Source organism: Lepus europaeus, chromosome 17, assembly GCF_033115175.1.
Source record: "Lepus europaeus isolate LE1 chromosome 17, mLepTim1.pri, whole genome shotgun sequence".
NCBI lineage: Eukaryota > Metazoa > Chordata > Mammalia > Lagomorpha > Leporidae > Lepus > Lepus europaeus.
The window spans coordinates 2,596,453-2,619,071 of NC_084843.1; the positions used below are offsets into that span (position 1 = coordinate 2,596,453).

The following is a 22,619-nucleotide window of genomic DNA, read 5'->3' on the forward strand; positions in this document are numbered from 1 at the left end:
GCTGGCACCGACACTGGGAAGGGGTGGAGCAACCGAAACCCTCCCAGCATGGCAGGTGGGAGTTCAGAGTGGCACAGCTGTGGGGAAAGTTCTGAAATCTCCTAAAATGAAGCATATGCCTGCTGTCCAACCCAGCAACCCACACTTGGGCATTTAGTCGACAGAAGTGGAAACAGAAGCCCAGAGAGAGGGCCGACCAAGGAGGGCACAAGGGAACCTTCGAGTGTTCCAGGTTTTGCTTTGGGTGGTGGTAGTATGGTTGAATGCTCGTGTCACAATTCATCAATTTATGCACTTAAAACATTTTATGATAGAACTCTTAAGCTCAGTTTAAAAAAAGTAAGATGTTGTAAACTTAATACTGAGTGCTCAAGTTTTAATTCTGTTTTTAGGTGCTCCCCTCCCCCAAGTTAACCACAAATGCACATGAGCACACCCGCTGGCTGCCCCCAAGTCCGTGTTCCCTACAGCACCTGCAGCCAGGTGTGGCCAGGTAACGTTAGGCAATGAGAAGATCAGGCGCTGACACCCAGGAGAGGTGGCCTCCTCCTCCCCCTGACCTGCTGCACTGGCAGCGGCCGTGGCCCACGGCCAGGGCCACTGTGCAAAAACGCAGAGGGAAGCTGCCAGGAGCCCAGGCTGAGGCCCAGCAGCCGCCGCCTGGCCTCACCATGCACCTGTGAGCGCCTCCTGGCGAAGTCAGCCGCCTCGCCTTTAGTTCGATATTTGGAGGTTTTTTCCACAGGTGAACCCGATCCCAGTTCCACTGATGAACCTTCTAAGTCTCAGCTCCAACCCTTCATCTTCATCCCGGTCACACAATCCAGAAAGGACACGGACCTAAACCACGTGTTTCCTACAAGCCTGTTTTACTCTTTCTTCCCCAAATTCTCTTTAAGGAGCCCTCCTTGCTTCCCACGCCCAACACACACACACACACGGAGCCAACACAATTCCTGCGACTTCTCATGCAAGTAAACACGCTCAAAGATTAAACGGCATTTCTCCCTACAAAGAGCTCGGTGCCAGCGATCTTCCCAACACTGCAGCCAGAGGTGCCCCTGGAAATCCAGACGACATATTCGAGGTTCAAAGGCTGATTCTTGGTCCTAAGAAGGGTGGGCTCGATTGTAGCACGCAGCTCTATCACTGCACGTGGACTCCACGCGGCCATCTCTGACGGGGAGGGGGGGCATTAAATCAATTTGTTTCTTATGTATTTTCTTTATCTAACGTTATCGACACTAGCCAGTTAAGACCGACACCGAGCATGGGAGTGGGCGCTTTTTCCTTCTGGAGCAACAACAGGAACTGCACTCTGGGGCAATCCACAAACGGGGAGGTCACAGCTCACGACTTGGAGCCAACAGTGGGGGCGCTCTGCGTCGTTCACACTTCCAGAGTGGGGGTCACGCAGGGGGAGACCTGTGTCCTGCCAGAGACCGCACAGCTCGTCGTGCCACGCCCACGGGACGGGGGTGCCCCCCTCTGCATACTTCTCTGGGGGGTGAGCCCAGCACCTGATGCCAGAGCGTGAACCTCACGCAAAGCCCCCCCACACATAGACCCCCATACACAGGGAAGACTGGTCTTGGTCAGAAACGCAAGACAAGCCACGCACCCCCCCATTTCCGGGGGCTCAAACACTCAACCCCACAGTCGTAAACAGACACACTCACTGAGGACCTCAGAGCTGACCACCACCGACGGTGGACCGAGGTGAAGCGTCCTGGCCGACAGGCACCAGTGCAGAGAGCCAAGGGACGGCGAGAGGCCCGCAGCAGGCAGCTGCTCGGGTCCGGGGTCAGCAGCTCACCACGCTCGCCCCGCCACTTCCCCCACGACGGCCGCGACACGGCCCAGGGCCACACTTACTCAGCTTCTGGGGTCTTCTTGCCTGGGAGCCTTATCCTGTGCAGACCTCGCTCGCACCCGGACAGCTCTATTGCCCCCAGAGGGCTGGCCAGCGTCTTGTACTTCAGGTCACAAGTCTCGTCCATGCCGCCACGTTCCTGGAGAAAAGCAAGAGCTGGAGTCAGGGACGAAGGCACGTGGAAGAGTCTGCCGAGAGGCACCGGGTACTTAAGACACTACGCCTCGCTCCGCTCCTGGTTGGAATTTAAATCACATCATGTGTCATCTTCGCAGTAGAGTCACTTTGAAGACAAAAAATTACCACAATTACCTGGAGCAGCCAAGCAACGCCGCCCTCTCCTTCATCTCCTTCCCCACTGCTTGCCTGTCCTCATCTAGCTTTAGCCAGTGCACAGGTGGAGGAAGCTACAGCGGGAAGGGCTCATTTTAAACAGTGCCTAAGAGGAGGCTCGCCTCGCTTTCCTAAAGCAATTACCAGACAATGCAAACACAAGACAGACTCATTTTCAATAAAGTGCACTTAAAGACAAAGCAAGTATGAAATGAGCGAGAGATGGAGCAAGATTCAATTCAGCAAGTCCACGCCGGCACGGTGTCGGCAGGCAGCTGGGAGGGGCTACGCCAGGTTGGCATCAAAGCTGCAGCGTGGAAAGCACACGCCGGGGTTTCCAGCCGCTCACAGACGTAAAGCGTGGAAAATTCGGAAACCCAAGCAGCGTCTTTTCCTAAGGTGCACCTTCTGCGGGCTTCGGAAGCCTCCTCTGATACGTTCCACCCGTGCACGAGCACACCAAGTCAGCCCGTGGACACGGCCTCTGTGTTAATGTTCTCATTTTGGTCAACAGAGCAAGAACTGAAAAGAAATACACATTTAAAGAGCAGCGAGAAGCCAGTCAAGCGCTAGCCAGACTGGCATTTTACAGTCACCTGGGTTCGACGAGAGGCAAAAGGACAGTGCTGGGAGCGCAGGACCTCCTGGGGCCAGGCAGAGCCCGGGAGCTCCTCTCTCCCTTCCGGTCCAGAGGTGGCCCAGGCCTCCTCACTGCCCTACATACCGGCGCTGTCCCACGCCACCTGTGACCACAGCAACCAGTGATAAACAGAGACACCTGAGGCCACGCTGGCCCACGCCCTGAGCTCTGCTTATGCGCTGTCTCCGCCTCCTGACCGTGGCCATACTCAAAGGAACTTGTCCAAAGCTGCCCCCACCCCTGCAAAAATGCTCTCCTACGTACGGGCTTTGGCTTCTCGACAACAGCAGTAGAGCCAGCCACCCCCACACCATCCCAACCCGTGGCGCCCCTAGGACTCCTCTAGCCGCCTCTCCACCTTCGCACCCCGGCGCTCGGCCAGGGCTGGATCTCCTTACCTTCAGCTCCTAAACACACCTGTTCTCTGTCCTCACAACTCATTCTCACCTGCCCTGGGAAGGCCCTCCTCACGGCCCCGGACACCTGTGCCTTCTCACCCCTCAGCCCCCAGCCCTCCCACCTGTCCTCTGGTCTCACCTGCCCTGGGAAGGCCCTCTTCATGGCCCCGGACACACCTGTGCCTTCTCATGCCTCAGCCCCCAGCCCTCAAGGCTCAGGTGGTCGGGACAAGGCTGCAGCAGCAGAGCCCACTCGCTTAGGCACAGGTGGCACAGCTTTTCCACCCCAGGCAACGCTGCCGGCTAGGGAGGAGACGGCCCCCGAGGCCGGGGCTCGTGCTCTGGCCCCGCAGGCCTTTGCTCTGAGCCCTATGGCCCACACCTGTCCCACTGTCCCCCACAGGGCAGCGCCCCGTCCTTGCGCCTCGCTGCACGCCGCTTTGTGTGTCTTCCTGGGAACACCCTCTCCCTGCCCCTGCCCCACCACCATGGGCTCCGGCCCACACCACGCCCCTGTCCCCAGGGCCACCTCTGCTGTCACAGCCTCTACCCTTGCCACCCCCAGGCCACCTCGCTTCCCCTGTGACCCGCCCAGGCTCTCGCCTCTCTCCTCGGCCAAGGGGAGGCCAGGTCGGCAGGCTCCAGGATAAAAACCAAGCTTGCTGTGAGCACAGCGAGGACTCCACGGGGCAGGAACCCGCAGGGTCACATCTGTGCCACGACTGTTTCCACCCGTAGGGTCTCGAGGTGAGCACGGGGTCAGGGGGTACGCCAGCATTAAAGCCTCAGAATATGTAAGGGCCACCCTCCCCGCCACGCTCGCCATCCCCACCAGGGGCCTCCGCGGGCTGTCTGTCCCTGGGGTGCCCTGTCCTTGCCCCCAAATTCTAACCACAGCATCAAGACCCTGCCCGCCACCCCTCCTCTCCCAGCACAGGGAGTCTCCTCTCCTCACTGAGCCCTAGCCAGCTGCACCCCCGCCACTTCCAGGGTGGGGTGGTCCAGGGTCACCAGGGGTCTGAAGAGCGAGCCATCATCAGCTGTGTGCTTTGTCCACCCTGGCTCAGCGGCCAGGACTGCACTTCCCCAAGTGTCCACGGCAGATTCTGCTCAGAGAACAGGGCTCTGGCCCAAAGGCAGAAACCCAGACGCGTTCCCCGGGCTGGGCAGCTGTCGTGCACGTATGTTAACAGCTGCATGCGGTCTTGCAAGAGAGAAACTGGTTTACACACGCGTGTGCATGTTCACTCAGGCAGGGCACCCCACGGGACTGTGCAGCCACTGGGCCTCGCTGTGTCCCCTCCTGTCAATGCTCCGGCTTCCATTAGCAAAACAGGAACCATTTCCAGCCTCCTGCTCCACAGCCTCCACCCACAGGGCCGACCCACAGGTCTCACGGGACACGGCCAGGCCAGAGTGTGTGTGCCCCACGTCCAGCATAGGCTGGGGGCCGGCATTCCACCCTGCAGGGGTCCCGCCACCACTCACCCCAAGCAGAACAGCAGGGATGGGGAGGAGGTGTAACTGATGAGTTCCAGCGAGGGAGGGGCAGGGCCTGGAGCCTCCGACAGCTCAGCCCCACTTGCTCCCTGCAGGAAAGGCCCTGCGGAGGTCTCTGGCTAGGGCCAGTGGCCTCCACTCAGAAAGGTCTGGCCAAACGGGAGGCCACAGGCCTGAATGCAGTGGGAAGGGCCGTGGGCCCGGCCTGTGCTGCCGGATGAGCTCCCTGAACTCCAGTGACAGCTGAGCACCCACCAGTGCCTCCACCCTGCTGATGTCCAGGGACCTGGTGCCTCCACTTGTGAGCTGGGGCCTGCAGCACGGTCCCCAGACGAGTATCCTGGCGCAGGCTCTGGAACCTGGCTCGGCCTCCTGCTGACACTCTGCAGCAAGAACCCAATCCCCAGAGCAGCAAGAAGACCGGGAGTCGGCCGCAAAGCCAGGGACGCTCCGTACGAACCGCACCCAGACCCCAGACACGGCGCAGCTCGGGGGTGACTCCCAGATGGGAACAGACCCTGCGCTCTGTCCAGGTCTGGCAAGCTGGCCGTGCGGTCCTGTGCGATGTGACAGTCAAGCCCTGGAAGCTGCTGACAGACTAAACAGGATCAGAAGAAAAACCACCTCCCTCACCGGACCAGGACAGAGAGCTGAGACCGCCCACCCCACGGGGTACCTGCCCGGCTCTGTCTGGATGCACTGTGGGGGCTGTGTTTGTGCTGCCCCCCACCCCCGGGAGGGCGTGGCCAAGGCCATCAGCCCAAGGTCGCCAGTCAGGGATAACTCCCCACAGCCCCCTGGCCGCCACCTCGCCAAAACCAGGAAAGCGGTGATCCTAGCACAAGAGGAGTCGCTCCAGAGGCCTGCACTTGAGTTTTTTCCCAGAGACAACCAGAGCACCTGGCACACAGCTCTTCCCTGGAAAAAGGAAAAATGAGTGTAATACTGAATCCTAATACGTAACGGACAGCGTCTCCCCAAGACAGGCGCTCTGGGCCACATGGCGTGGCTGGCAGTATCTAAAGCCAGGGGCTGAGCCGGCAGCTAGGGTACAAGCCCCCTGGGAGCCGGCAGCTGGCAGGGAGGAGGGGGCACCTGCGACTGCTGCAGAGGTGTCACCAACACAGGAGGGACCCCCAGAGGCCAGAAATCAGGCAGTGAGAAAAGCGAGGCTTCCCGCCTGGGCGTGCAGTGCGGCCATCCTGACCTGGGGGCGTAGCAAGTGGCTGGGCATGACCAGGCGCCTGGGAAAGCTGGCCGGGCGGGACAGGGCCCAGCCCGGAAGGACCTGGCCGTGGTCTCTCCCCGAGATGCCAGGTTCTCACACCTGTGGGGGCTTGGTAAAGAAGGGGTCAGGACCAGTGTTGGGGTCCTGGAGGACACGGAGGGGACGCCCCACTGAGGGAGGCAGACGGACTGTGGCACAGGGCAGGGGAGGGCGCCGAAGGAACACGGGGCAGCCTCAGGCAGCGGCTCTCCACAAGGGAGCAAACCTGGGCTGGCCTCACAACACGGGCCCCCAGGACTCTCTCCTCCACGAGGGAACCTGTGGGACCCTCCCGGGGTCGGGGCCTCAGTGGAACCCAAGAGAAGGGGAGCAAGCAGGTCGCTGCCAGCCCCAGAAGCCCACACGTCAAATAGGACACCACGGCGAGCCTGACACCTGGGCCTGCAGGATCCGACCGGAGCATCCTGCGGCGGCTCCAGCAGCCGATTCTCGGTGAGCACATCAGGCCACGGCCTTGCCTCTAGGGCACCAGGACCGCGGGCCCGGCTCACTCCAGCTCTGTTGGCCATCACACCGGGTCCCACGCGGGAAACTCGGGATCAAAGGCTGCTTCCCCCGGCTTCCCGTTTCCCAGCTCCCTTGCAGCGCAAACCCTCCGCCCAGTCTGGCAGCGCCGCCGAGCCCGGCGGGCCGGCTCCCTGTGTGAACACCACGGCGTCCACCTAAAGCCGCAGGAGGGGCTGACGTTAATTGGTGGCAGAAAAAAATTGATTTTTCATGGCTATTTGGAGACCTCTGAAAAAACGAAGTGCGTTTCGTTTCATCTCCCTTTTAACATGAATGGCCTTTAAGTAACAATGTTCTGAATTAAGCTGCTGGCGCCAGAGGCCAGTTCGCCCGTATTAAAAGCAAGAGACTCAGAGACGGACAGCGTTCCCTCTCCCTTGCTTGTGGCCTCCCTGTCTGGAATCCGTCCCTTCAGAGCCATTTGCAGCACTGTGCTTCTCACTTCTAACCATGTCCACTGTCCCTGTCCCACGCAAGGAAAATCCCTACGCAGGCCACGAGGACGGGGGTCGCTGCTTCCAAACCCGGCACCCAAGGCCGCGTCACGTGGGCTCTGCCTGTGTGAAGAGGGAGACCCGGGGGTAGCAGAGCCGTCCGCCTCACAAGCCCTCCACGAAGCCGTTACGGAATGAACACCAGGCCTGCCGTCCGCCTGCCCAACAGGGGATCATGAGAAGCACCGGGAGGACCTGCCGGCCCCTCTCAGGCTCAGCCCACCCGACGATCGGGCGTGGGGGCCGTGTTCATTAGGAAGGCAGGGGTTCTGCACGCCTCTCACCTGATCCCGGAGCCGGCCTCAGAGGAGGGGGAGGGAGTGACCGGGACCGCCCACCACCAAGGGCAACATGGGGACGGACACGCTGGGCAGAAGGCAAGGACCCGGCCTGTGGGGCGAGCACCGGGAGCCCCAGTGGATCTGCGCTGGGCCACTGGAGCAATGGCTCTCTGTTCAGCCCGCCCTAGGGACCCAGAAGGGTGTAACCAGATGGACTGGGCTCTGCCAGGTGCAACGCACCACTACCTGGGGTGATGTCGGGTGGGGTCGGCCGCAGGTGCTGCCCAGCACTGGTCCTGAGGGGCCCTGACCCTCACACCAAGGTGGCAAGGGGACGAGACTCCCCCTTGTTTGTGGCTAAACCCCTGGGATGCCAGAAACCAGCGAGCACAGAGGAGAAATTCAGCAGCAGAGTTACACCGCGAGGCCTTCCAAGACAAGACTGCGGCGGCTGAAGCCACATTCCACAGACGTGGGCTGGGGTCACATGGGACACGCTGGAACACGGGTGCACCATCCCGGTCACCGTGCCTGATCAACGACTCCCTGGTGGCCAAGAACGCTCCGCGACAGGCGCCCTGGGGGGGCAGTGAGAGCAGTGGGCTCCAGAAGCACCCAGGCCCGTGGGTCTCAGTCTGCAAATACACAGCAGGTGGCACCTTCCAAACAGCAGGCCAAGGCCCATGCGCCAGGAGAGGGGAGGCCGAGGAAGCTGTTCCCTGCTCTTTAAACCAGCTAGTTCTAGACACAGACAGGCACCTGACACAAACTTTTCAAAAAGATTTATTTTTTATTTATCTGAAAGGCAGAGAGAGGTCGATCTTCCAGCCGCTGGTTCACTCCCCAAGTGGCCACAACGGCCACGTCAAAGCCAAGAACCAGGAGTAGGGGCAGGGGCCCAAGCACCTGGTGCATTAGCAGGGAGCTGGATGGGAAGTGGAGCAGCTGGGAGTCGAACCACCGCCCGTATGGGTGCTGGCACTGCAGGCAGCATCTTAACAGGCTGTACCACAACACCAGCTCCTAAAAGGAATTTTTTTTTTAGAATCCATTTTCTTTTTTTTTTATTTAGTAAATATAAATTTCCAAAGTACAGTTTATGGATTACAATGGCTTCCCCCCCCCCATAATTTCCCTCCTACTCACAACCCTCCCATCTCCCCCCTCCCATTCCATTCACATGAAGATTCATTTTCAATTATCTTTATATACAGAAGATCGATTTAGTATATATTAAGTAAAGATTGCATCAGTTTGCACCCACACAGAAACACAAAGTGTAAAATACTGTTTTAGTACTAGTTACAGCATTACTTCACATTGGACAACACATTAAGGACAGATCCCACATGAGGAGTAAGTACACATTGACTCCTGTTGTTGACTTAACAATTTGACACTCTTGTTTATGGCGTCAGTAATCTCCCTAGGCTCTAGTCATGAGTTGCCAGGGCTATGGAAGCCTTTAGAGTTCACTGACTTTGGTCTTATTCAGACAAGGTCACAGTCAAAGTGGAAGTTCTCTCCTCCCTTCAGAGAAAGGTACCTCCTTCTTTGATGACCTGTTCTAAAAGGAACTTTTAAGAACTGTATTTATTTACATATTTATACTGCAAAGAGGCAGGGCGCCCATCTGCTAGTTCACTCCCCAGATGCTGCAACATCTGGGTCCCCAACCCAGGTCTCCCATGTGGGTGGCAGGGACCCCACTACTTGAGCATCACCTACTACCTCCTGGGGTGCATGTTAGCATGAAGCCAGAACTGGAAGCAGCGGGGGACTCGGACCCATTCACTGTGATACGGCAGCAGGCGTTCCAAACACCCACTCCTAAACTGGCACTTTGAATGTTCAAAAATCATGCTTTAAAAAAAAAGGGATCTCCAAAAAGCTCAGGAAAAATGGAATTACAGTTTATTTTGGTGCAAAAAATCTTGATATCCATACAGGTAATAGATGTTCATAAGGCCTACAGAAAGCGCCAGGCCTTGTGGCGTAGCTGGTTAAGCCGCCATTGTTGCTGACAGCCCCTATTAGAGCGCCAGTTCAAATCCCAGCGACTCCACACTTCCAGTCCTGCTTGCTGCTGCTGTGCCGGGAGGCAGTGGACGATGGCCCAAGTACGTGGGTTTCTGCCACCAGTACCTGAAACCCAGATGGACTTCCTGGTCCCTGGCTCTGGCCTGGCCTAGCCCCCGGCTACTGTGGGCATCTTGGGAGGGAACCAGTGGATGGAAGTTCTCTCCCTTCCTCACTTCCTGTCTCTCTGACTTTCAAATAAATAAAGAAACCTTTTCTTAAAAATTTACAGAAAATGTGATTTGTGAAAATACTGTGTGAATTTCAACTTTTTGGCAACCAAACTTATTAATTCAGTTTCCCATGAATTTTTTGAAGTACACACTTAGAACCCCAGTTCTCCTTTCTCGGCTGTTCGTGAACTGCACGTGAGTGATGCAGGAAGGCAGCTGTCCGCCTGTCCCAATGCTCAGACATCTCTGTGAGTCTGTCCGTGCAGCCAGAGCTGGTGAGCAAGCAGCAGAGGACGGGCTGCCCGTGTGCCTGTGTGCAGAAGCAGCACGTACGACACAGAAGCACACGCAGGAAACTTACGTGGACACAGTCCTGACAAACACCCCAGCAATCCCAGAACATCAGCTGCCTTCGAAAACGTCCCCTTGTGGCAGCTCCCGCTCCCTTCCCCGTGCCTTAGCCAAACGCCGCTGGATCTACCGGGAACGGGTCTGTGGTAGCAGAACGCCCACTGGAAGGCCTGCGCGAGGCCCCCCTCCCCCCCCCCCCCGTCTCCTGCACAGCGTTCCCACTCTCTGAGCCACCAGACCAGAGACACACCCCGCAAAGACGGCCCACAAGGTGGAGGGGCCCCCAGTGGCCAGGGTGTCCACACCACACCGGAGTACGCACCGCACAGGGGTCACGGAGACACAGCCGCAGGCGGAACACTGTGCAGCCGGCCCGCCCTGGGCTCTGCCATCACACATTCCACGAACCCGGGGTCAGAAACGGACGGAGCAGAGCTTTCCCTCCGGTCCTGTCCCCAGACACCGCAGGACAATGATCCACACGCACTGCACATTCCAAGTCGGCCAGAGGACAGGCAAGCAGGGGCAGTGGCTCGGGCCCTGGAACTTCTGGAATTCTCCATGGCAGGAGCCACACTTTTGGCTTCAGAAGGACACTGGCCGCTCTGCCTCCTCCACACTCGCAGGCTCCCAGGGACACATGAGGCCCTAGTACACCTTCCTGCTCACACCCTGTCCTTGGCCCAACAGGTTACAATGGACACCTGGCCACCAACAGACACGTCAGCCACCTCCAAGATGTCTGGGTGAAGCCAAAGTCCAGTCAAAGTCCTTCTGACAAGAGGAAGTGGTCACAGGACACGGCGCCCTGTGCGGCAGAACCTGGGGAAGGAGGAAGTCGCCACACCGCACAGCAACCTGGCTGGCCCAGCCTCGGGGCCGCCCAGCCTCGGGGCCTCCCAGCCCAGCTGACACCCACGGCCCAGCACCCAGCCCTCATGTCATCCCCATTCGCACCTGACATGCCCAACGTCAGCTTTGATCCGGAATGATTCATGTACAACCTGCGATTTGCTGTAAGGGAAGACAGCAAGAAACGCGCACCTTTCCTTTAGCTCCCCTGCAGCAACGCTGTGTGCCAGCTTCCGTGACAGCCCTGAGGGCCTGGGGCAGGGACAGAAGGCACCGGGGTCAGGCCCACCCCCCACAGGGCTCCGGCCAGGGGCGGGGGGAGCGAGGCCCCCACCTGCCAGCAGCACACCCCTCAGAGCCTCCGGCGCTTCAGGTGCCGACGCGCTGCGGAGCGGCACGGTGACAGTCTGTCACGGGGAAAAGAGGGTGGCAGGCTAGTGCTCAAAATGAAGTGTCAGTTCTTAACCCGCCATGTCTTAGGGAGCCTCGGCTAAATATGTCATGCAGAAAGTAACCTCATTCTTCATGGCCTCTCGAGTTGGGTAAAGTTAGCTGACTTCTGAGAGAATGAGTAACTCAGCGAGCGGGCGGAGGCTGGAGCCCGATGCCAGCTCTCCCAATTAGGCAGAGCGGGCCCAACCGGCAGACACCCGCCAGCGCCGGGGGCTGCGCCGCGCCCAGCCAGGCCTGGAGAGGGGCACGTGCCTCACACACCCCTGCCAGGCAGCACAAGACCAAAACCAACCTCGCCCAGGGGGCCAGTCAGCCGGCCAGCAGCTACGGCCGCCTGCTCTGCGTGGAGTGTCTGCAGGTATGCGTTTTGTACCCTGCTACTCACGACCGCTAGCCAACGCCGCCGGGGTCCACGAGGACGCCTGTCTCCAGGCTCAGGTTGAAAGCCTTGTGTGCTTTCACAAAGCGCAGCGCCTCCTGTCGCACTGACATTCCTCAGCACGGGTCCCCAGAGCCCCTGCTGGGGACGCCAGCCAGCCTGCAGGAATGGCCTGCACACCAGAGACACCTCCTGCCTGAAGCAAGGGGGCGGGGCCCAGTGAGTCCCTCCCCTGCGCCGATCTCTGTGGACCCCTCTCCCTTCGTCAGTGGCCCGCAGGTGCACTCCACAAAACCAGCAGAGTGCTCACTGCTAAGAAACCTGAGTAAAACAGGGGGTATGCTACCACTGGGACCCCCGACCCGTGGATTCCCCATGTTCCCTCGCGTTCCCCCCACTTTTCCCAGGCCTCGTGACCAAGGACTTCTTGTCCACTGCCACAGCAGGGGTATCCGGGGAGCACAGTCCTGTCTGTATCAAGACCCCTCAGGGCAGCACACAAGGCTGTGCAGCTTCTGTTTCACACGACATCAGCAGACACCTATCCCCCTATCAGGAAGCGACCACTGGGCACCTGCACACTGCCGATCCCAATGGCAGCGACGCTCTAGGCCCAGAGGCTCCACCAGAGACCCGAACAGGCCCAGGGCATCGCTCGGCTCCACTCGCACGAGGCCCCCACAGGGACTGGGAGTGAGACTGAGGTCCCCTCCTAGCTCCGACCTAGTGCAGCCTCCCCGCTCCTCCAATAAGGCAGAAGGGGCACCAGGGGTGGCAGTCACCATGCTGACTGGCAGCCCTGATCCGGGCAAGCACGTGGAGACACAGTTCTTTGGGGCCCTGAGACCATGCCTGGCCCCATGCTGACTGGCAGCCCTGAGTTCCGGGCAAGCACGTGGAGACACAGTTCTTTGGGGCCCTGAGTTCCGGGCAAGCACGTGGAGACACAGTTCTTTGGGGCCCTGAGACCATGCCTGGCCCCCATGCTGCCCTCCAGGAGGACCCAGAGCTGCCCAGGCCCCATGGTGGTCAGCAGGCCACAGGGCAAGCCCAGCTCTCCACAGTGTCCTGTGTGGTCAGCAGGCCACAACACTTCCCACCTTTTCACGTGGTAGAAAAATAATCACAAGAAAAACATGTCAGGGCACGTGAAGATGACACGAATGTGAGTTTCGGTGACCATGAGGAAAGCGTCACTGGTGTCATCCCCTCCCATACCTGCCACCCCCGTCACCTGCAGATTGTGGGCGGAGCTCTGAGGTCTGACCCAGGCATCAGCCAGCGAAGCCTGGGAGACTGACCGCTGGGCAAGTTTGGTGCCCTCTCCAAAGGCACAGCCAAGTCTAAACGACTCTTGGGGGGAGGGGTTCCTTGGCCATGGAGGATGGGCCCCTCTCTACCCACCCACCCTGATAAACCCGATGCCTACCCCCCCATCGTCTCTGATGCTGCACCCTCAACAAAGACCGGTTCCATTGCACAGTAGGTTAATCCTCCTCCTGTGCACCAGCATCCCACTTGGGTGCCAGTTCTAGTCCTGGCTGCCCCTCTTCCAATCCAGCTCTCTGCTATGGCCTGGAAAAGCAATAGAAGATGGCCCAAGTGCTTGGGTACCTGCACCTGCAAGGGAGACTGGGAAGAAGCACCTGGCTCCTGGCTTCGGATTGGCACAGCTCCGGCCGTTGTGGCCATCTGGGGAGTGAACCAATGGAAGGAAGACCTGCTTCTCTCTCCCTCTCACTGTCTGTGACTCTACCTCTCAAATAAATACATAAAATCTTTAAAAAAAAAAAAAAAAAGACATGCTCACAGGTGCATTCTGGAATTTTCCTGGAGGTACAGGGCAGGCTAAGCACTGGGGCCTGGGCCTTCCTGGAGGTACAGGGCAGGCTAAGCACTGGGGCCTGGGCCTTCCTGGAGGTACAGGGCAGGCTAAGCACTGGGGCCTGGGCCTTCCTGGAGGTACAGGGCAGGCTAAGCACCGGGGCCTGGGCCCGCCGAGAGCCACGGGATGAAGTCCCCAGGTCAGCATCAGGACCAAGTCTCCCGATGCTTCTGCGGTGAAAGTGCACGGTGACTGCTGACTCGGCACCCCGAGAGGAAGAGCCTGGTGTTCCACGCACACTCCAGAGCCGGTGAAGGCTGGGCACTGACGGGCCAGGGCCAGGGCCGGCAGAGGGACAAGGCCAGGCAGCCACGGAAACACCCCCACTCCCAGACGATCCACCCGAGGCCCCACTCTGCATGCAGGAAATTTTATGTTCTAAATCGGTTACATTAGGCCCAAAACCTATCTGCAGCTTGATAACTTGAGCATATAATCCTGCACCTTTTACTCTTTAAACAATAATTCAGGCTAATCCTGCAGCTGTGGCCAAGATTTCCACACCAAAAGTGCACTTTCCGTTTGATTAAATACTAATAAATGCAAGAATAAAATACCAGTCTTTTATCTTACAGTAAATTCTTCGAAATCCATATACCCTAATGATTAATTATTTCCCTGGAGGAAGGGACAGGTGGGTCCTTCCCCTCAAAGACAGCTTAGCAGTCTCAAAATCTTAATTATGACAGTTAAAACAAAATTTATACTAGGCCGGGCTTACAGAAAAATGACATCATAGGACAGGCGACCTGCCAGTCAACAAGCCCTTGGGCCCAGGGTCCCAGACAATCGCGGAGAAAGCTCAGAGGAACCAGGGCAGCGCTCGGCCCTGCTGAGACACCGCACGCGGCAGCAAGACCCTGCCTCAGAGCACCCAAGGTCCTAGAAAAATGGAATTAAAATATCAGCTTATCTTGGGAAAAAACTGAGCGAAATCCATGCATGTGGGTGGAAATCAAAAATTCCACAGGTAATTCACATCCTGAAAATACTACAGATTTCAACATTTTTTACACCAAAGTAAACTTATCTTTTAAGTCCACCCTTGCACAATTTTTAAAAAGATTTATTTATTTGAGACTCAGAGCTACGGGGTATGATGGGGTGAGAGAGAGAGCAAGAGAGACAGAGAGAGACAGACACAGAGAGAGAGAGATAGATACCTTTCACCCATTGGTTCAATCCCCAAGCAGCTGCAATGGCCAGGGCTAGGTCAAACCAAAACCAGGAGCTTCATCCAGGTCTCCCACGGGGGCCCGGGGGCCCAGGAATTTGAGGCATCTTCTGCTGCTTTCCTAGGCTGTTAGTAGGGAACTGGACTGGAAGTGGAGCAGCTGGGACTCGAACTGATGATCGTACGAAGTGCCGGTGTCGGCCCCTACATTTCCACAATTTATGAAGTACTCTCATTTATGCACATTTCAAGTAATTTTCCAAATATGTTTGATACTTTAAAATGTATAAAATATTTTACTGCAAGTATTGTTCAGTGGGGTGAGCCGCTGCCTGCATCCCAAACTGGAGCTCTGGTTGGCGTCCTAGCTGCTCTGCTTCCAGTCCAGCTCCCTGCTAATGCATCTGGGAGAGCAGCGGGAGATGGCCTACGTCCTTGGACACCTGCCACGCATGTCAAAGACCAGATGGAGTTCCAGCACTGGCTTCCGCCTGGCCCAGACTTGGCCTTTGCAACCTGTGGGAGTGAGCCAGCAGACAGAAGATCTCTTTCTTGCTCTGCCTTGCCACCTCTCTGTCACTCAGCCTTTCACATAAAATAAAAATTTTTAAAAAACCAATAAATATTTTCTAATATTTCATCCATTAAGTAAACTGAGTGAATGCCACCAGAGAGTCAATTTCACAGGAAACTACGTCTGTTTCCTGTCTGCTTTGGTGTGAAGGGGGCGCGACTCCAGGACCCACGCGGGCATCCAAGCCCCACAGTCCTAAGTCAACGGTTGTAAGAGGAAGGAAACAGCGCAATTATGGTGATTAGGGTGGGGCCTGGTGGGCGGCAGTGAGGTCGCTGGTGGGTGCCTTTGGAAGGCAGGTCTCCCTGGAGGGCTGTCCTAACAGCCGGCTGGCCCCAGCCTCTCTGCTTCCCAGCATGCCCTGTGACCCTCCATCTGCCCACGCTCCCTTGTGCTCACAGAGCTGTGTCACCTGGGGACTGTGCCATCACCAGATGCCAAAGCCCAGGGCCACCCGACCCAGGAGTGCGACCCTCCGACATGAGCCAGGACACATTTCTCCGCGTCGTCAGCAGCTCTCCTTGATGCTCTGCCGTCACAATGAAAGGCTGACATCACCGTCACCATGCACAGAGCATCAGGCAGGGCTCCGGCGCTGGACACACTGCCAGATGCACCTTGCAGGGCGCACACTGAGTGGTGGAGCCCATTGTGGCCATCACACACTCTCCCGGTGAGGATGGACAGAGCCACCCTCCCATGGGATGCTCACTGCCGCAGGCCCACGGCGGCTCAGCGTCCCTGAACCACAAGGATCTGCAAGCACGGCCTGCACACGGCACTGTCCTCGCCCATCGTTGGGTACTGAAGGAAAGCTGTTGCGGGAAAGGGAGGCGCCCGTCAGCCGAGTCCCAGGCAGCGGCACGTGAGTTACGGTGGCGGACAGGCTTTGCCCAGACAGAAGAAAGCAGGCCAGGGCCCCAAGTGACCTTGGGCACACAGGAGTCCCTCTGGGCTGTTTCCTCCTCTGGAAAAGAGAGGCTGTGGTGTCCAGAGAGACAAGGGACAGTGTGGCTCTCAGCACCCTCACCCCTCCGTGGGTGTCAATGACTAAGAAGTTCTGTCATACACATGGCCTCTGTGGACAGGTCAAGCCGAGCCTGTGTGTGTGTGTATGAGTGTGTATGTCAGTGTGTGGATGAGCATAAGTGTGTGTGTATGGGTGTATATGTGTGTGAGTGTATGTGTGTATATCTGTGTAAATGGGTGTGAATGTGTGTGCAGGTGTGTGTGTGTATTGTGTGACTGAAGTATATGTTTCTGAGTGTATGAATGTGTATGAGTGTGTGAGTACATATGACTGAGTGTATGTGTGCATATGTGACAGTGTGTTATGTGTATGTGAGTGTGTCTGAGTGTGGGTGGGTGTGTCAGTGTGTATGACAGTATGTGTATAAAAGTGTGTTTTTGAGAGTGAATGTGTATGTATGTGAGTGTGTATGACTGAATGGATTTGAGTGTAAATGGGTGTGAATGTGTGAGTGTGTGGGTGTGTCTGAATGTGTGTGTGACAGTGTTAGTATGTGTATTGTATGTATGTATATGTGTGTGACAGTGTGTGTTAGTATATGTATGTGTATTGTATGTATGTATATGTGACAGTGTGTGTTAGTATATGTATGTGTATTGTATGTATATATATGTGTGTGACAGTGTGTGTTAGTATATGTATGTGTATTGTATGTATGTATATGTGTGTGACAGTGTGTGTTAGTATATGTATGTGTATTGTATGTATGTATATGTGACAGTGTGTGTTAGTATATGTATGTGTATTGTATGTATGTATGTATATGTGTGTGACAGTGTGTGTTAGTATATGTATGTGTATTGTATATATATGTGTGTGACAGTGTGTGTTAGTATATGTATGTGCATTGTATGTATGTATATGTGTGACAGTGAGTGTGCATGATAGTGTATGAGTGTGTGTTATATGTGTATTTATGTGTGTGATAGTGATGAGTGTGTACATGAGTGTATGTGTGTATTGTGTGTGTATATGTGAGTGTGTGTGACAAGATATGCAAGTGTGTATTGTGTGTGTGGGTGTGTCTGAGTGTGTATACATGTGTGCGTGACAGTATACGAGTGTGTGTATGTGAGTGTGTGTGACAAGGTATGTGAGTGTGTGGGTGTGTCTGAGTGTGTATATATGTATGTGCATGACACTGTATGAGTGTGTGTATTGTGACTGTGTGTACATGTGAGTGTGCATGACAGGGTATGAGTGTGTGTGTATTGTGTGAGTGTGTCTGAGTGTGCATACGTGTGTGTATGACAGTGTATGAGTGTTTGTATTGTGTGTATGTGAGTGTGCGTGACAGGGTATGAATGTGTGTGAGTATATGTGTGTATTGTGCGTGTGTATGTGAGTGTGTGTGGCAAGGTATGAGAGTGTATTGTGTGTGGGTGTGTCTGAGTGTGCATACGTGTGTGTGTATGACAGTGTATGAGTGTGTGTATTGTGTGTATGTGAGTGTGCGTGACATTGTATGAAAGTGTGTGAGTATATGTGTGTATTGCGTGTGTGTGTGTGTGTGACAGGGTATGAGTGTGAGCAAGCATCGGCCATCCCTCCTAATGTCAACTCTGGAACGGCACAAGGAGCAGGCCTAAGGTAAACCGGCAGGAAAGTTGCCAGAGTTGCCAAAGGGGACACCGCAGGCACTGGCCGTGAAGGGACAGAAGCTATGAGGGCAGGAGGCCGGGCTGGCCAGGACACCGTGGTCGGAGGGCGAGGGCCGGCAGGGAGTGGACGTGGAGCAGACTCACGATGCACCCTGGGGGCCTCCCAGAGGTGGGGCCTCCTGTCTTCCCCAGCGCCGGAGCCACATTTCCCCAGGTCCACTGAAAACACGCAAGGGGGCCACGAATCTCTACCATAGCACAGGGAAAGTGTCCCTTGCTGTCCAGGGGCCAGGCCAGGGGGAGTCAGACCAGCCCAGTGCGCTCCACGTGTGAGGCCCCTCAGACCCTTGGGTGTCACCGCCATGAACCCCAGCACAGAGGACTTCTGCCCTTCACACACACACACACACACACACACACACCTCCCCCCACCATGGTTCTCCGGGAGCTTGAGCAGGAGTCCTGAGTAGACACAGATTTCTCCACGAAGTCCCGCGCCCATGCCGCTCGGGGTGGGAGGTCTGCACGTGCAGCCCCGGCACTCCACCACAGCTGGCAAACTCTCAAGGCTCTCCACCATTTCTGCGGTGCACGTGAGTGGCACTCCTGACCCACCAAACCCGGTAAAGGCTGGCCGAGCTTCCAAAAGGGAAGCGGGTGTGCAAGCACCAGGAATGTTGCTTCTTGGCTCTCAAAGCAAGAAACCCGGACTTGAACTCGCAAGCTGTTATCTAGGGAAGGAAGTGGCTTCCTAAGCACTGCATACTGGTTCAAGCTTTTATTAAAATTATGCTGAAAAAGTTTGAAGCAGTGAGTGTACATCTAAGAACACTTCCTTGCTATGTGCAGAAGCAGGGCGATTTGCATCACTTTAATTTTTTTAAAGATTTACTTTATTTATTTGAATGGCAGAGTGAGAGAGAAAGAGAGGGAGAGGGAGAGGGAGAGGGAGGGGAGAGGAAGGGGAGAGGGAGAGGGAGACGGAGAGGGAGGGGGAGGGGGAGGGGGAGGGGAGAGGGAGAGGGAGAGAGGGAGAGAGATCTTCTATCTGCTGGTTCACTCCCAGATGGCTGCAGTGGCCAGGGCTGGGCCAGGATGAAGCCAGGAGCTTCATCCAGGTCTCCCACATGAGCTCAGGGGCCTAAGCAATCGGGCCAAATTCCAGTGTCCTCCCCGGAGCACTAGCAGAGAACTGGATGGGATGCAGAGCAGCCGGGACTAGAACCGGCGCCCCGATGCGATGCCAGCGCCACAGGCAATGGCTCAACCCCACAGCACCACATCCCCAACGGGAAAGCTGACGTCAGGTGTGATGATCTTGCAGCCACCATGTGGACATCAGAGACAGGAACCTGGGCTGTCGGCCTGGACTTCACATGCAGCAATGAGAACAAGGGGCTGGGGAGAGATGAGCTCACAATAAAATATTCAGAAAACTGACGTGAAAACAAGGAGCTCTTCCTTGGATGCTTGAGCTGGGAACCAATAAGACTTAGGCTACCTGAACCCAACATTAGCTACAGTGAGCAGGCAGGGTTGAAAGCGGACAGTGGGGACAGGCCCTGCTCCCTTGATGACCATCACTCATTAGAACAAAACCTGAGGCCCTTTCAGGAATGTTGTCTTTGCTCACCTCACTTGATTGTGTTTCTTAGTAGTAATCAGAGACATCAAATGTGTGAGAGAAACATGTTCCAGAGGCCGTCTCAGCAACGGTTCCTCCTGCCCGCTGCACCTGCTACTACCCTTATGAACACTGAATTTTAGAAATCTGGGGTAAAAAGACAGGCAGACAGAGCTCCCGCCCACTGATTCACGTCCCAGCTGCCTGCAACTGAGCTGGGCCAGGCTGAAGCCAGCAGCTGGGAACTCCATGTACGTCTCTCTCACAGGGATCCAACAACCTGAGCCATCCTAGATCCTGCCTCCCAGGGTCTACGTTAGCAAGAAGCTAGACGGAGGAGTTGGACGCAGGAATCAGACCCAGGCGCTCCCTCGGGGGACATGGGCACCTTAGCCAGCACTGTAACTGCTGGATCAAACACACTGAAAGTTTACCCGCTGAGGTCCAAACACGTCACGATGGCCAAGATGTCACCGTCTCAAATTCTGGCTTAAATGGCGGCCACAGACAAAGGCCACAACACGTTTGGAGCTGGATCCAGAATCCACAGGCAAACAGCCCCGCACTCCCGCCCACAAACGGATGTGACTTCAGTGTGGGGCTGAAGCTACGGCAAAGGTCAATCTTCCCTCCAGTGATCCAGTTAAGGGTGTGCCTTGACCTTCACTTACGACTGTAAAGCCACGTGATGTGGCCCCTGACCCACGCAGTCTGCACACTTGAACCCCGGCAGCACCCCTCCAACAAGCACTCAACACACGATTGATCTGAAAAGTTCCTAAAAAAATGCCTATGATGGAAAAGAAGATGCATGGGCTTTGAATGTTTTTGCACCAAAACAGGCGTCTTTTAAGCCCATCTGTCCACAAACCCTCTGAAGACCCTCACACGTGGAATCACCCAGGCTGTGCCTCACGCTGGCTAGACTCTGGGCCCCTGGGGCACACGGAACGCGCCAGGACCGGGCTGCTTCCGGGACAGGGCCCTGAACACCCGGCCTCACCGAGAAGATGACCACCTGCTGCAGCTGCAGGTGCGTGGGCCGCTGAGCCGCCAGCACGAAGGGGGACCCGCAAACCCTTCTTCTCAGGCCTGCCAGTCTGCAGAGACAAGGCGGCGGCGGGAGGTCCCCGGGGCACCCAGCTCCCACCGGTGCCGACACTGACAGCGAGACAGGGCCAGGCCACCTCGAGGTGCCCATTTAGGCGGCACAGCAAGGTCCCACGGCCTGGGCAGTTTCTATATAACAGAAAGGATTCCTCACAGTTCTGGAAGCTGCACATCCAAGAACCAGACGCCCACGGCCTCCCTGCCTGGGGCGACTCCACTTTTCCCTCTGTGTCCTACGTGGGAGGAGGGGCTGGCTCTCGGGGTCTCCTCTCTCAGAGCTCTGAGTCCATGCAAAATTCAAGACCCATCCCCCACAGGGCCCCAACTCTGTCACCTGGGGGCCAGGCTTCAACCTATGAATGGGGCTGGCGAGGACACAGCACTTTCTGTATGCAAAAAAGAAGAAATAAGAATGACAGCATCAGACTGAACTAGGAAGAATCTCAACGGTTTAAATGAAAATTTAATGCTTAATGTAGAAAAATCACTTTTGCCTCAAGTTATCCAAGGTACTTGTTATATATATGGCGAGATAACCATAAAAACCACATTTACACACAGAATCTGACTCAATAAAAACAAAGACCAACCTGTCACCAATTTATCTGTAAATGAAACCATGACAGAGTACTATGCAAATATTTTCATTTGGAAAAAGGGACTTATTATAAAATTACATGTAAGCTATACCCAATCCCTGCTCAAATAAATGATTGATGTGATCATATCACCTATTGTGTGTGTGTGTGTGTCCTCACTACACTACCATAGGAAAACCTTACAAAGCATTTCAAAAATTAACAAAAATGTAAAACATTGAGTCTGTTATTACACCACTTAGCAGGCCTGTTTTGTCTAAATTCAGTAGAATCAATTCTTCAAGCAACATTCCGAGATGAAAATCTCATAGCTCTGCAGTGTTCATTTCAAAGGGGACCTGAATCAGAGGGAAAAGCCAGGCTGTCAGAAACGGAAGAGTTCTGAGGATTCTGCCTCCTCAACCCTCACACAGAGCCTATTTGTGAGCAAAGTCCTCCATGGCCCCGCCTGACATTTAAGGCAGGATCTCGGGTTCTACCTGGGACTCGGCAGCACGGGTGGGAAGCACCTTCCGGAAGGCGGCAAACGCCCAGCTGTGCTTCCTGAACGCTGGCTGCAGTGTCCTGCAGGAGTCCAGAGCTTTGTTCTCCCTGAAACAAAGTGCTGGGAGCTGCCGCCCTGCTCACAAGGCTGAAAGAAAGGCTGGTAGCAGCCCCTGCACGCAGAGCCCGCACTGCTGGGCCCACCTGTCCAGAGCCATTTGCCCTCAGCCAGGAGCCTTGGGCAACGTCACCCAGGTGCACCACACACAGCAGCCCAGAGCTCCCTCTGCGTAAGAGTTATGAGATGGGGCCGGCGTTGTGGCCTAGCGGGTGAAGCCGTCACCTGTGATGACAACATCTCATATGGGTGCTGGTTTGAGTCCCTTCTGCTCCACTCCCAATCCAGCTCCCCGCTAATGCACCTGGGAAAGCTGCAGAAGACAGACCAAGTGCTTGGGCCCCTGCCTCTACGTGGGAGATGTGGATGAAGCTCCTGGCTCCTGCTTCAGCCTGGCCCTCCCCTGGTCCATTGCAGACATTTGGGGAGTGAACCAGTGTATGGAAGATCTCTTTTTTCCCTCCCTAAATCTGCCTTTCAAATGAACATATAAACCTTCAAAGAAATGAAAAAGACTTGTAAAAAAAGTTATGAAATACTATACTCGTCTTTACTACGGCAAAATACACTCACTACTTATCATGCCAAGCATCTGCAAGCGAGTAATTCAGTGGCATCAAACACATTCACAGTGCTTTCTGCCACGTCCGTCTGTATCCAGAGCGTCCTCACCACTCCCGGGGGAAGCACCATCCCCATTAACAGCCGAGCCTCACCCAGCCCGCAGCCCTGGGAACGAGCACTCTGCCCCCTCTCTGAATCTCTCCGTTGGTGGAGCCCCACGTAGGTGCACCGACGCCGTGCCTGGCTTTGTGGGAAC

The 22,619-nt window shown here is 55.9% G+C and overlaps 1 protein-coding gene across 1 annotated transcript in view; it reads right to left on the reverse strand.

Moving 5' to 3' along the window:
- MGMT (O-6-methylguanine-DNA methyltransferase) overlaps window positions 1–22,619 on the reverse strand; it is a 276,406-nt gene that overhangs the window by 210,993 nt on the left and 42,794 nt on the right. The window contains exon 2 of the mRNA XM_062214646.1: window positions 1,876–2,012. Coding sequence (XP_062070630.1) covers window positions 1,876–2,000 — 125 coding nt within the window. The 5' untranslated portion in view covers window positions 2,001–2,012. The remainder of the gene's footprint in view (window positions 1–1,875; window positions 2,013–22,619) is intronic.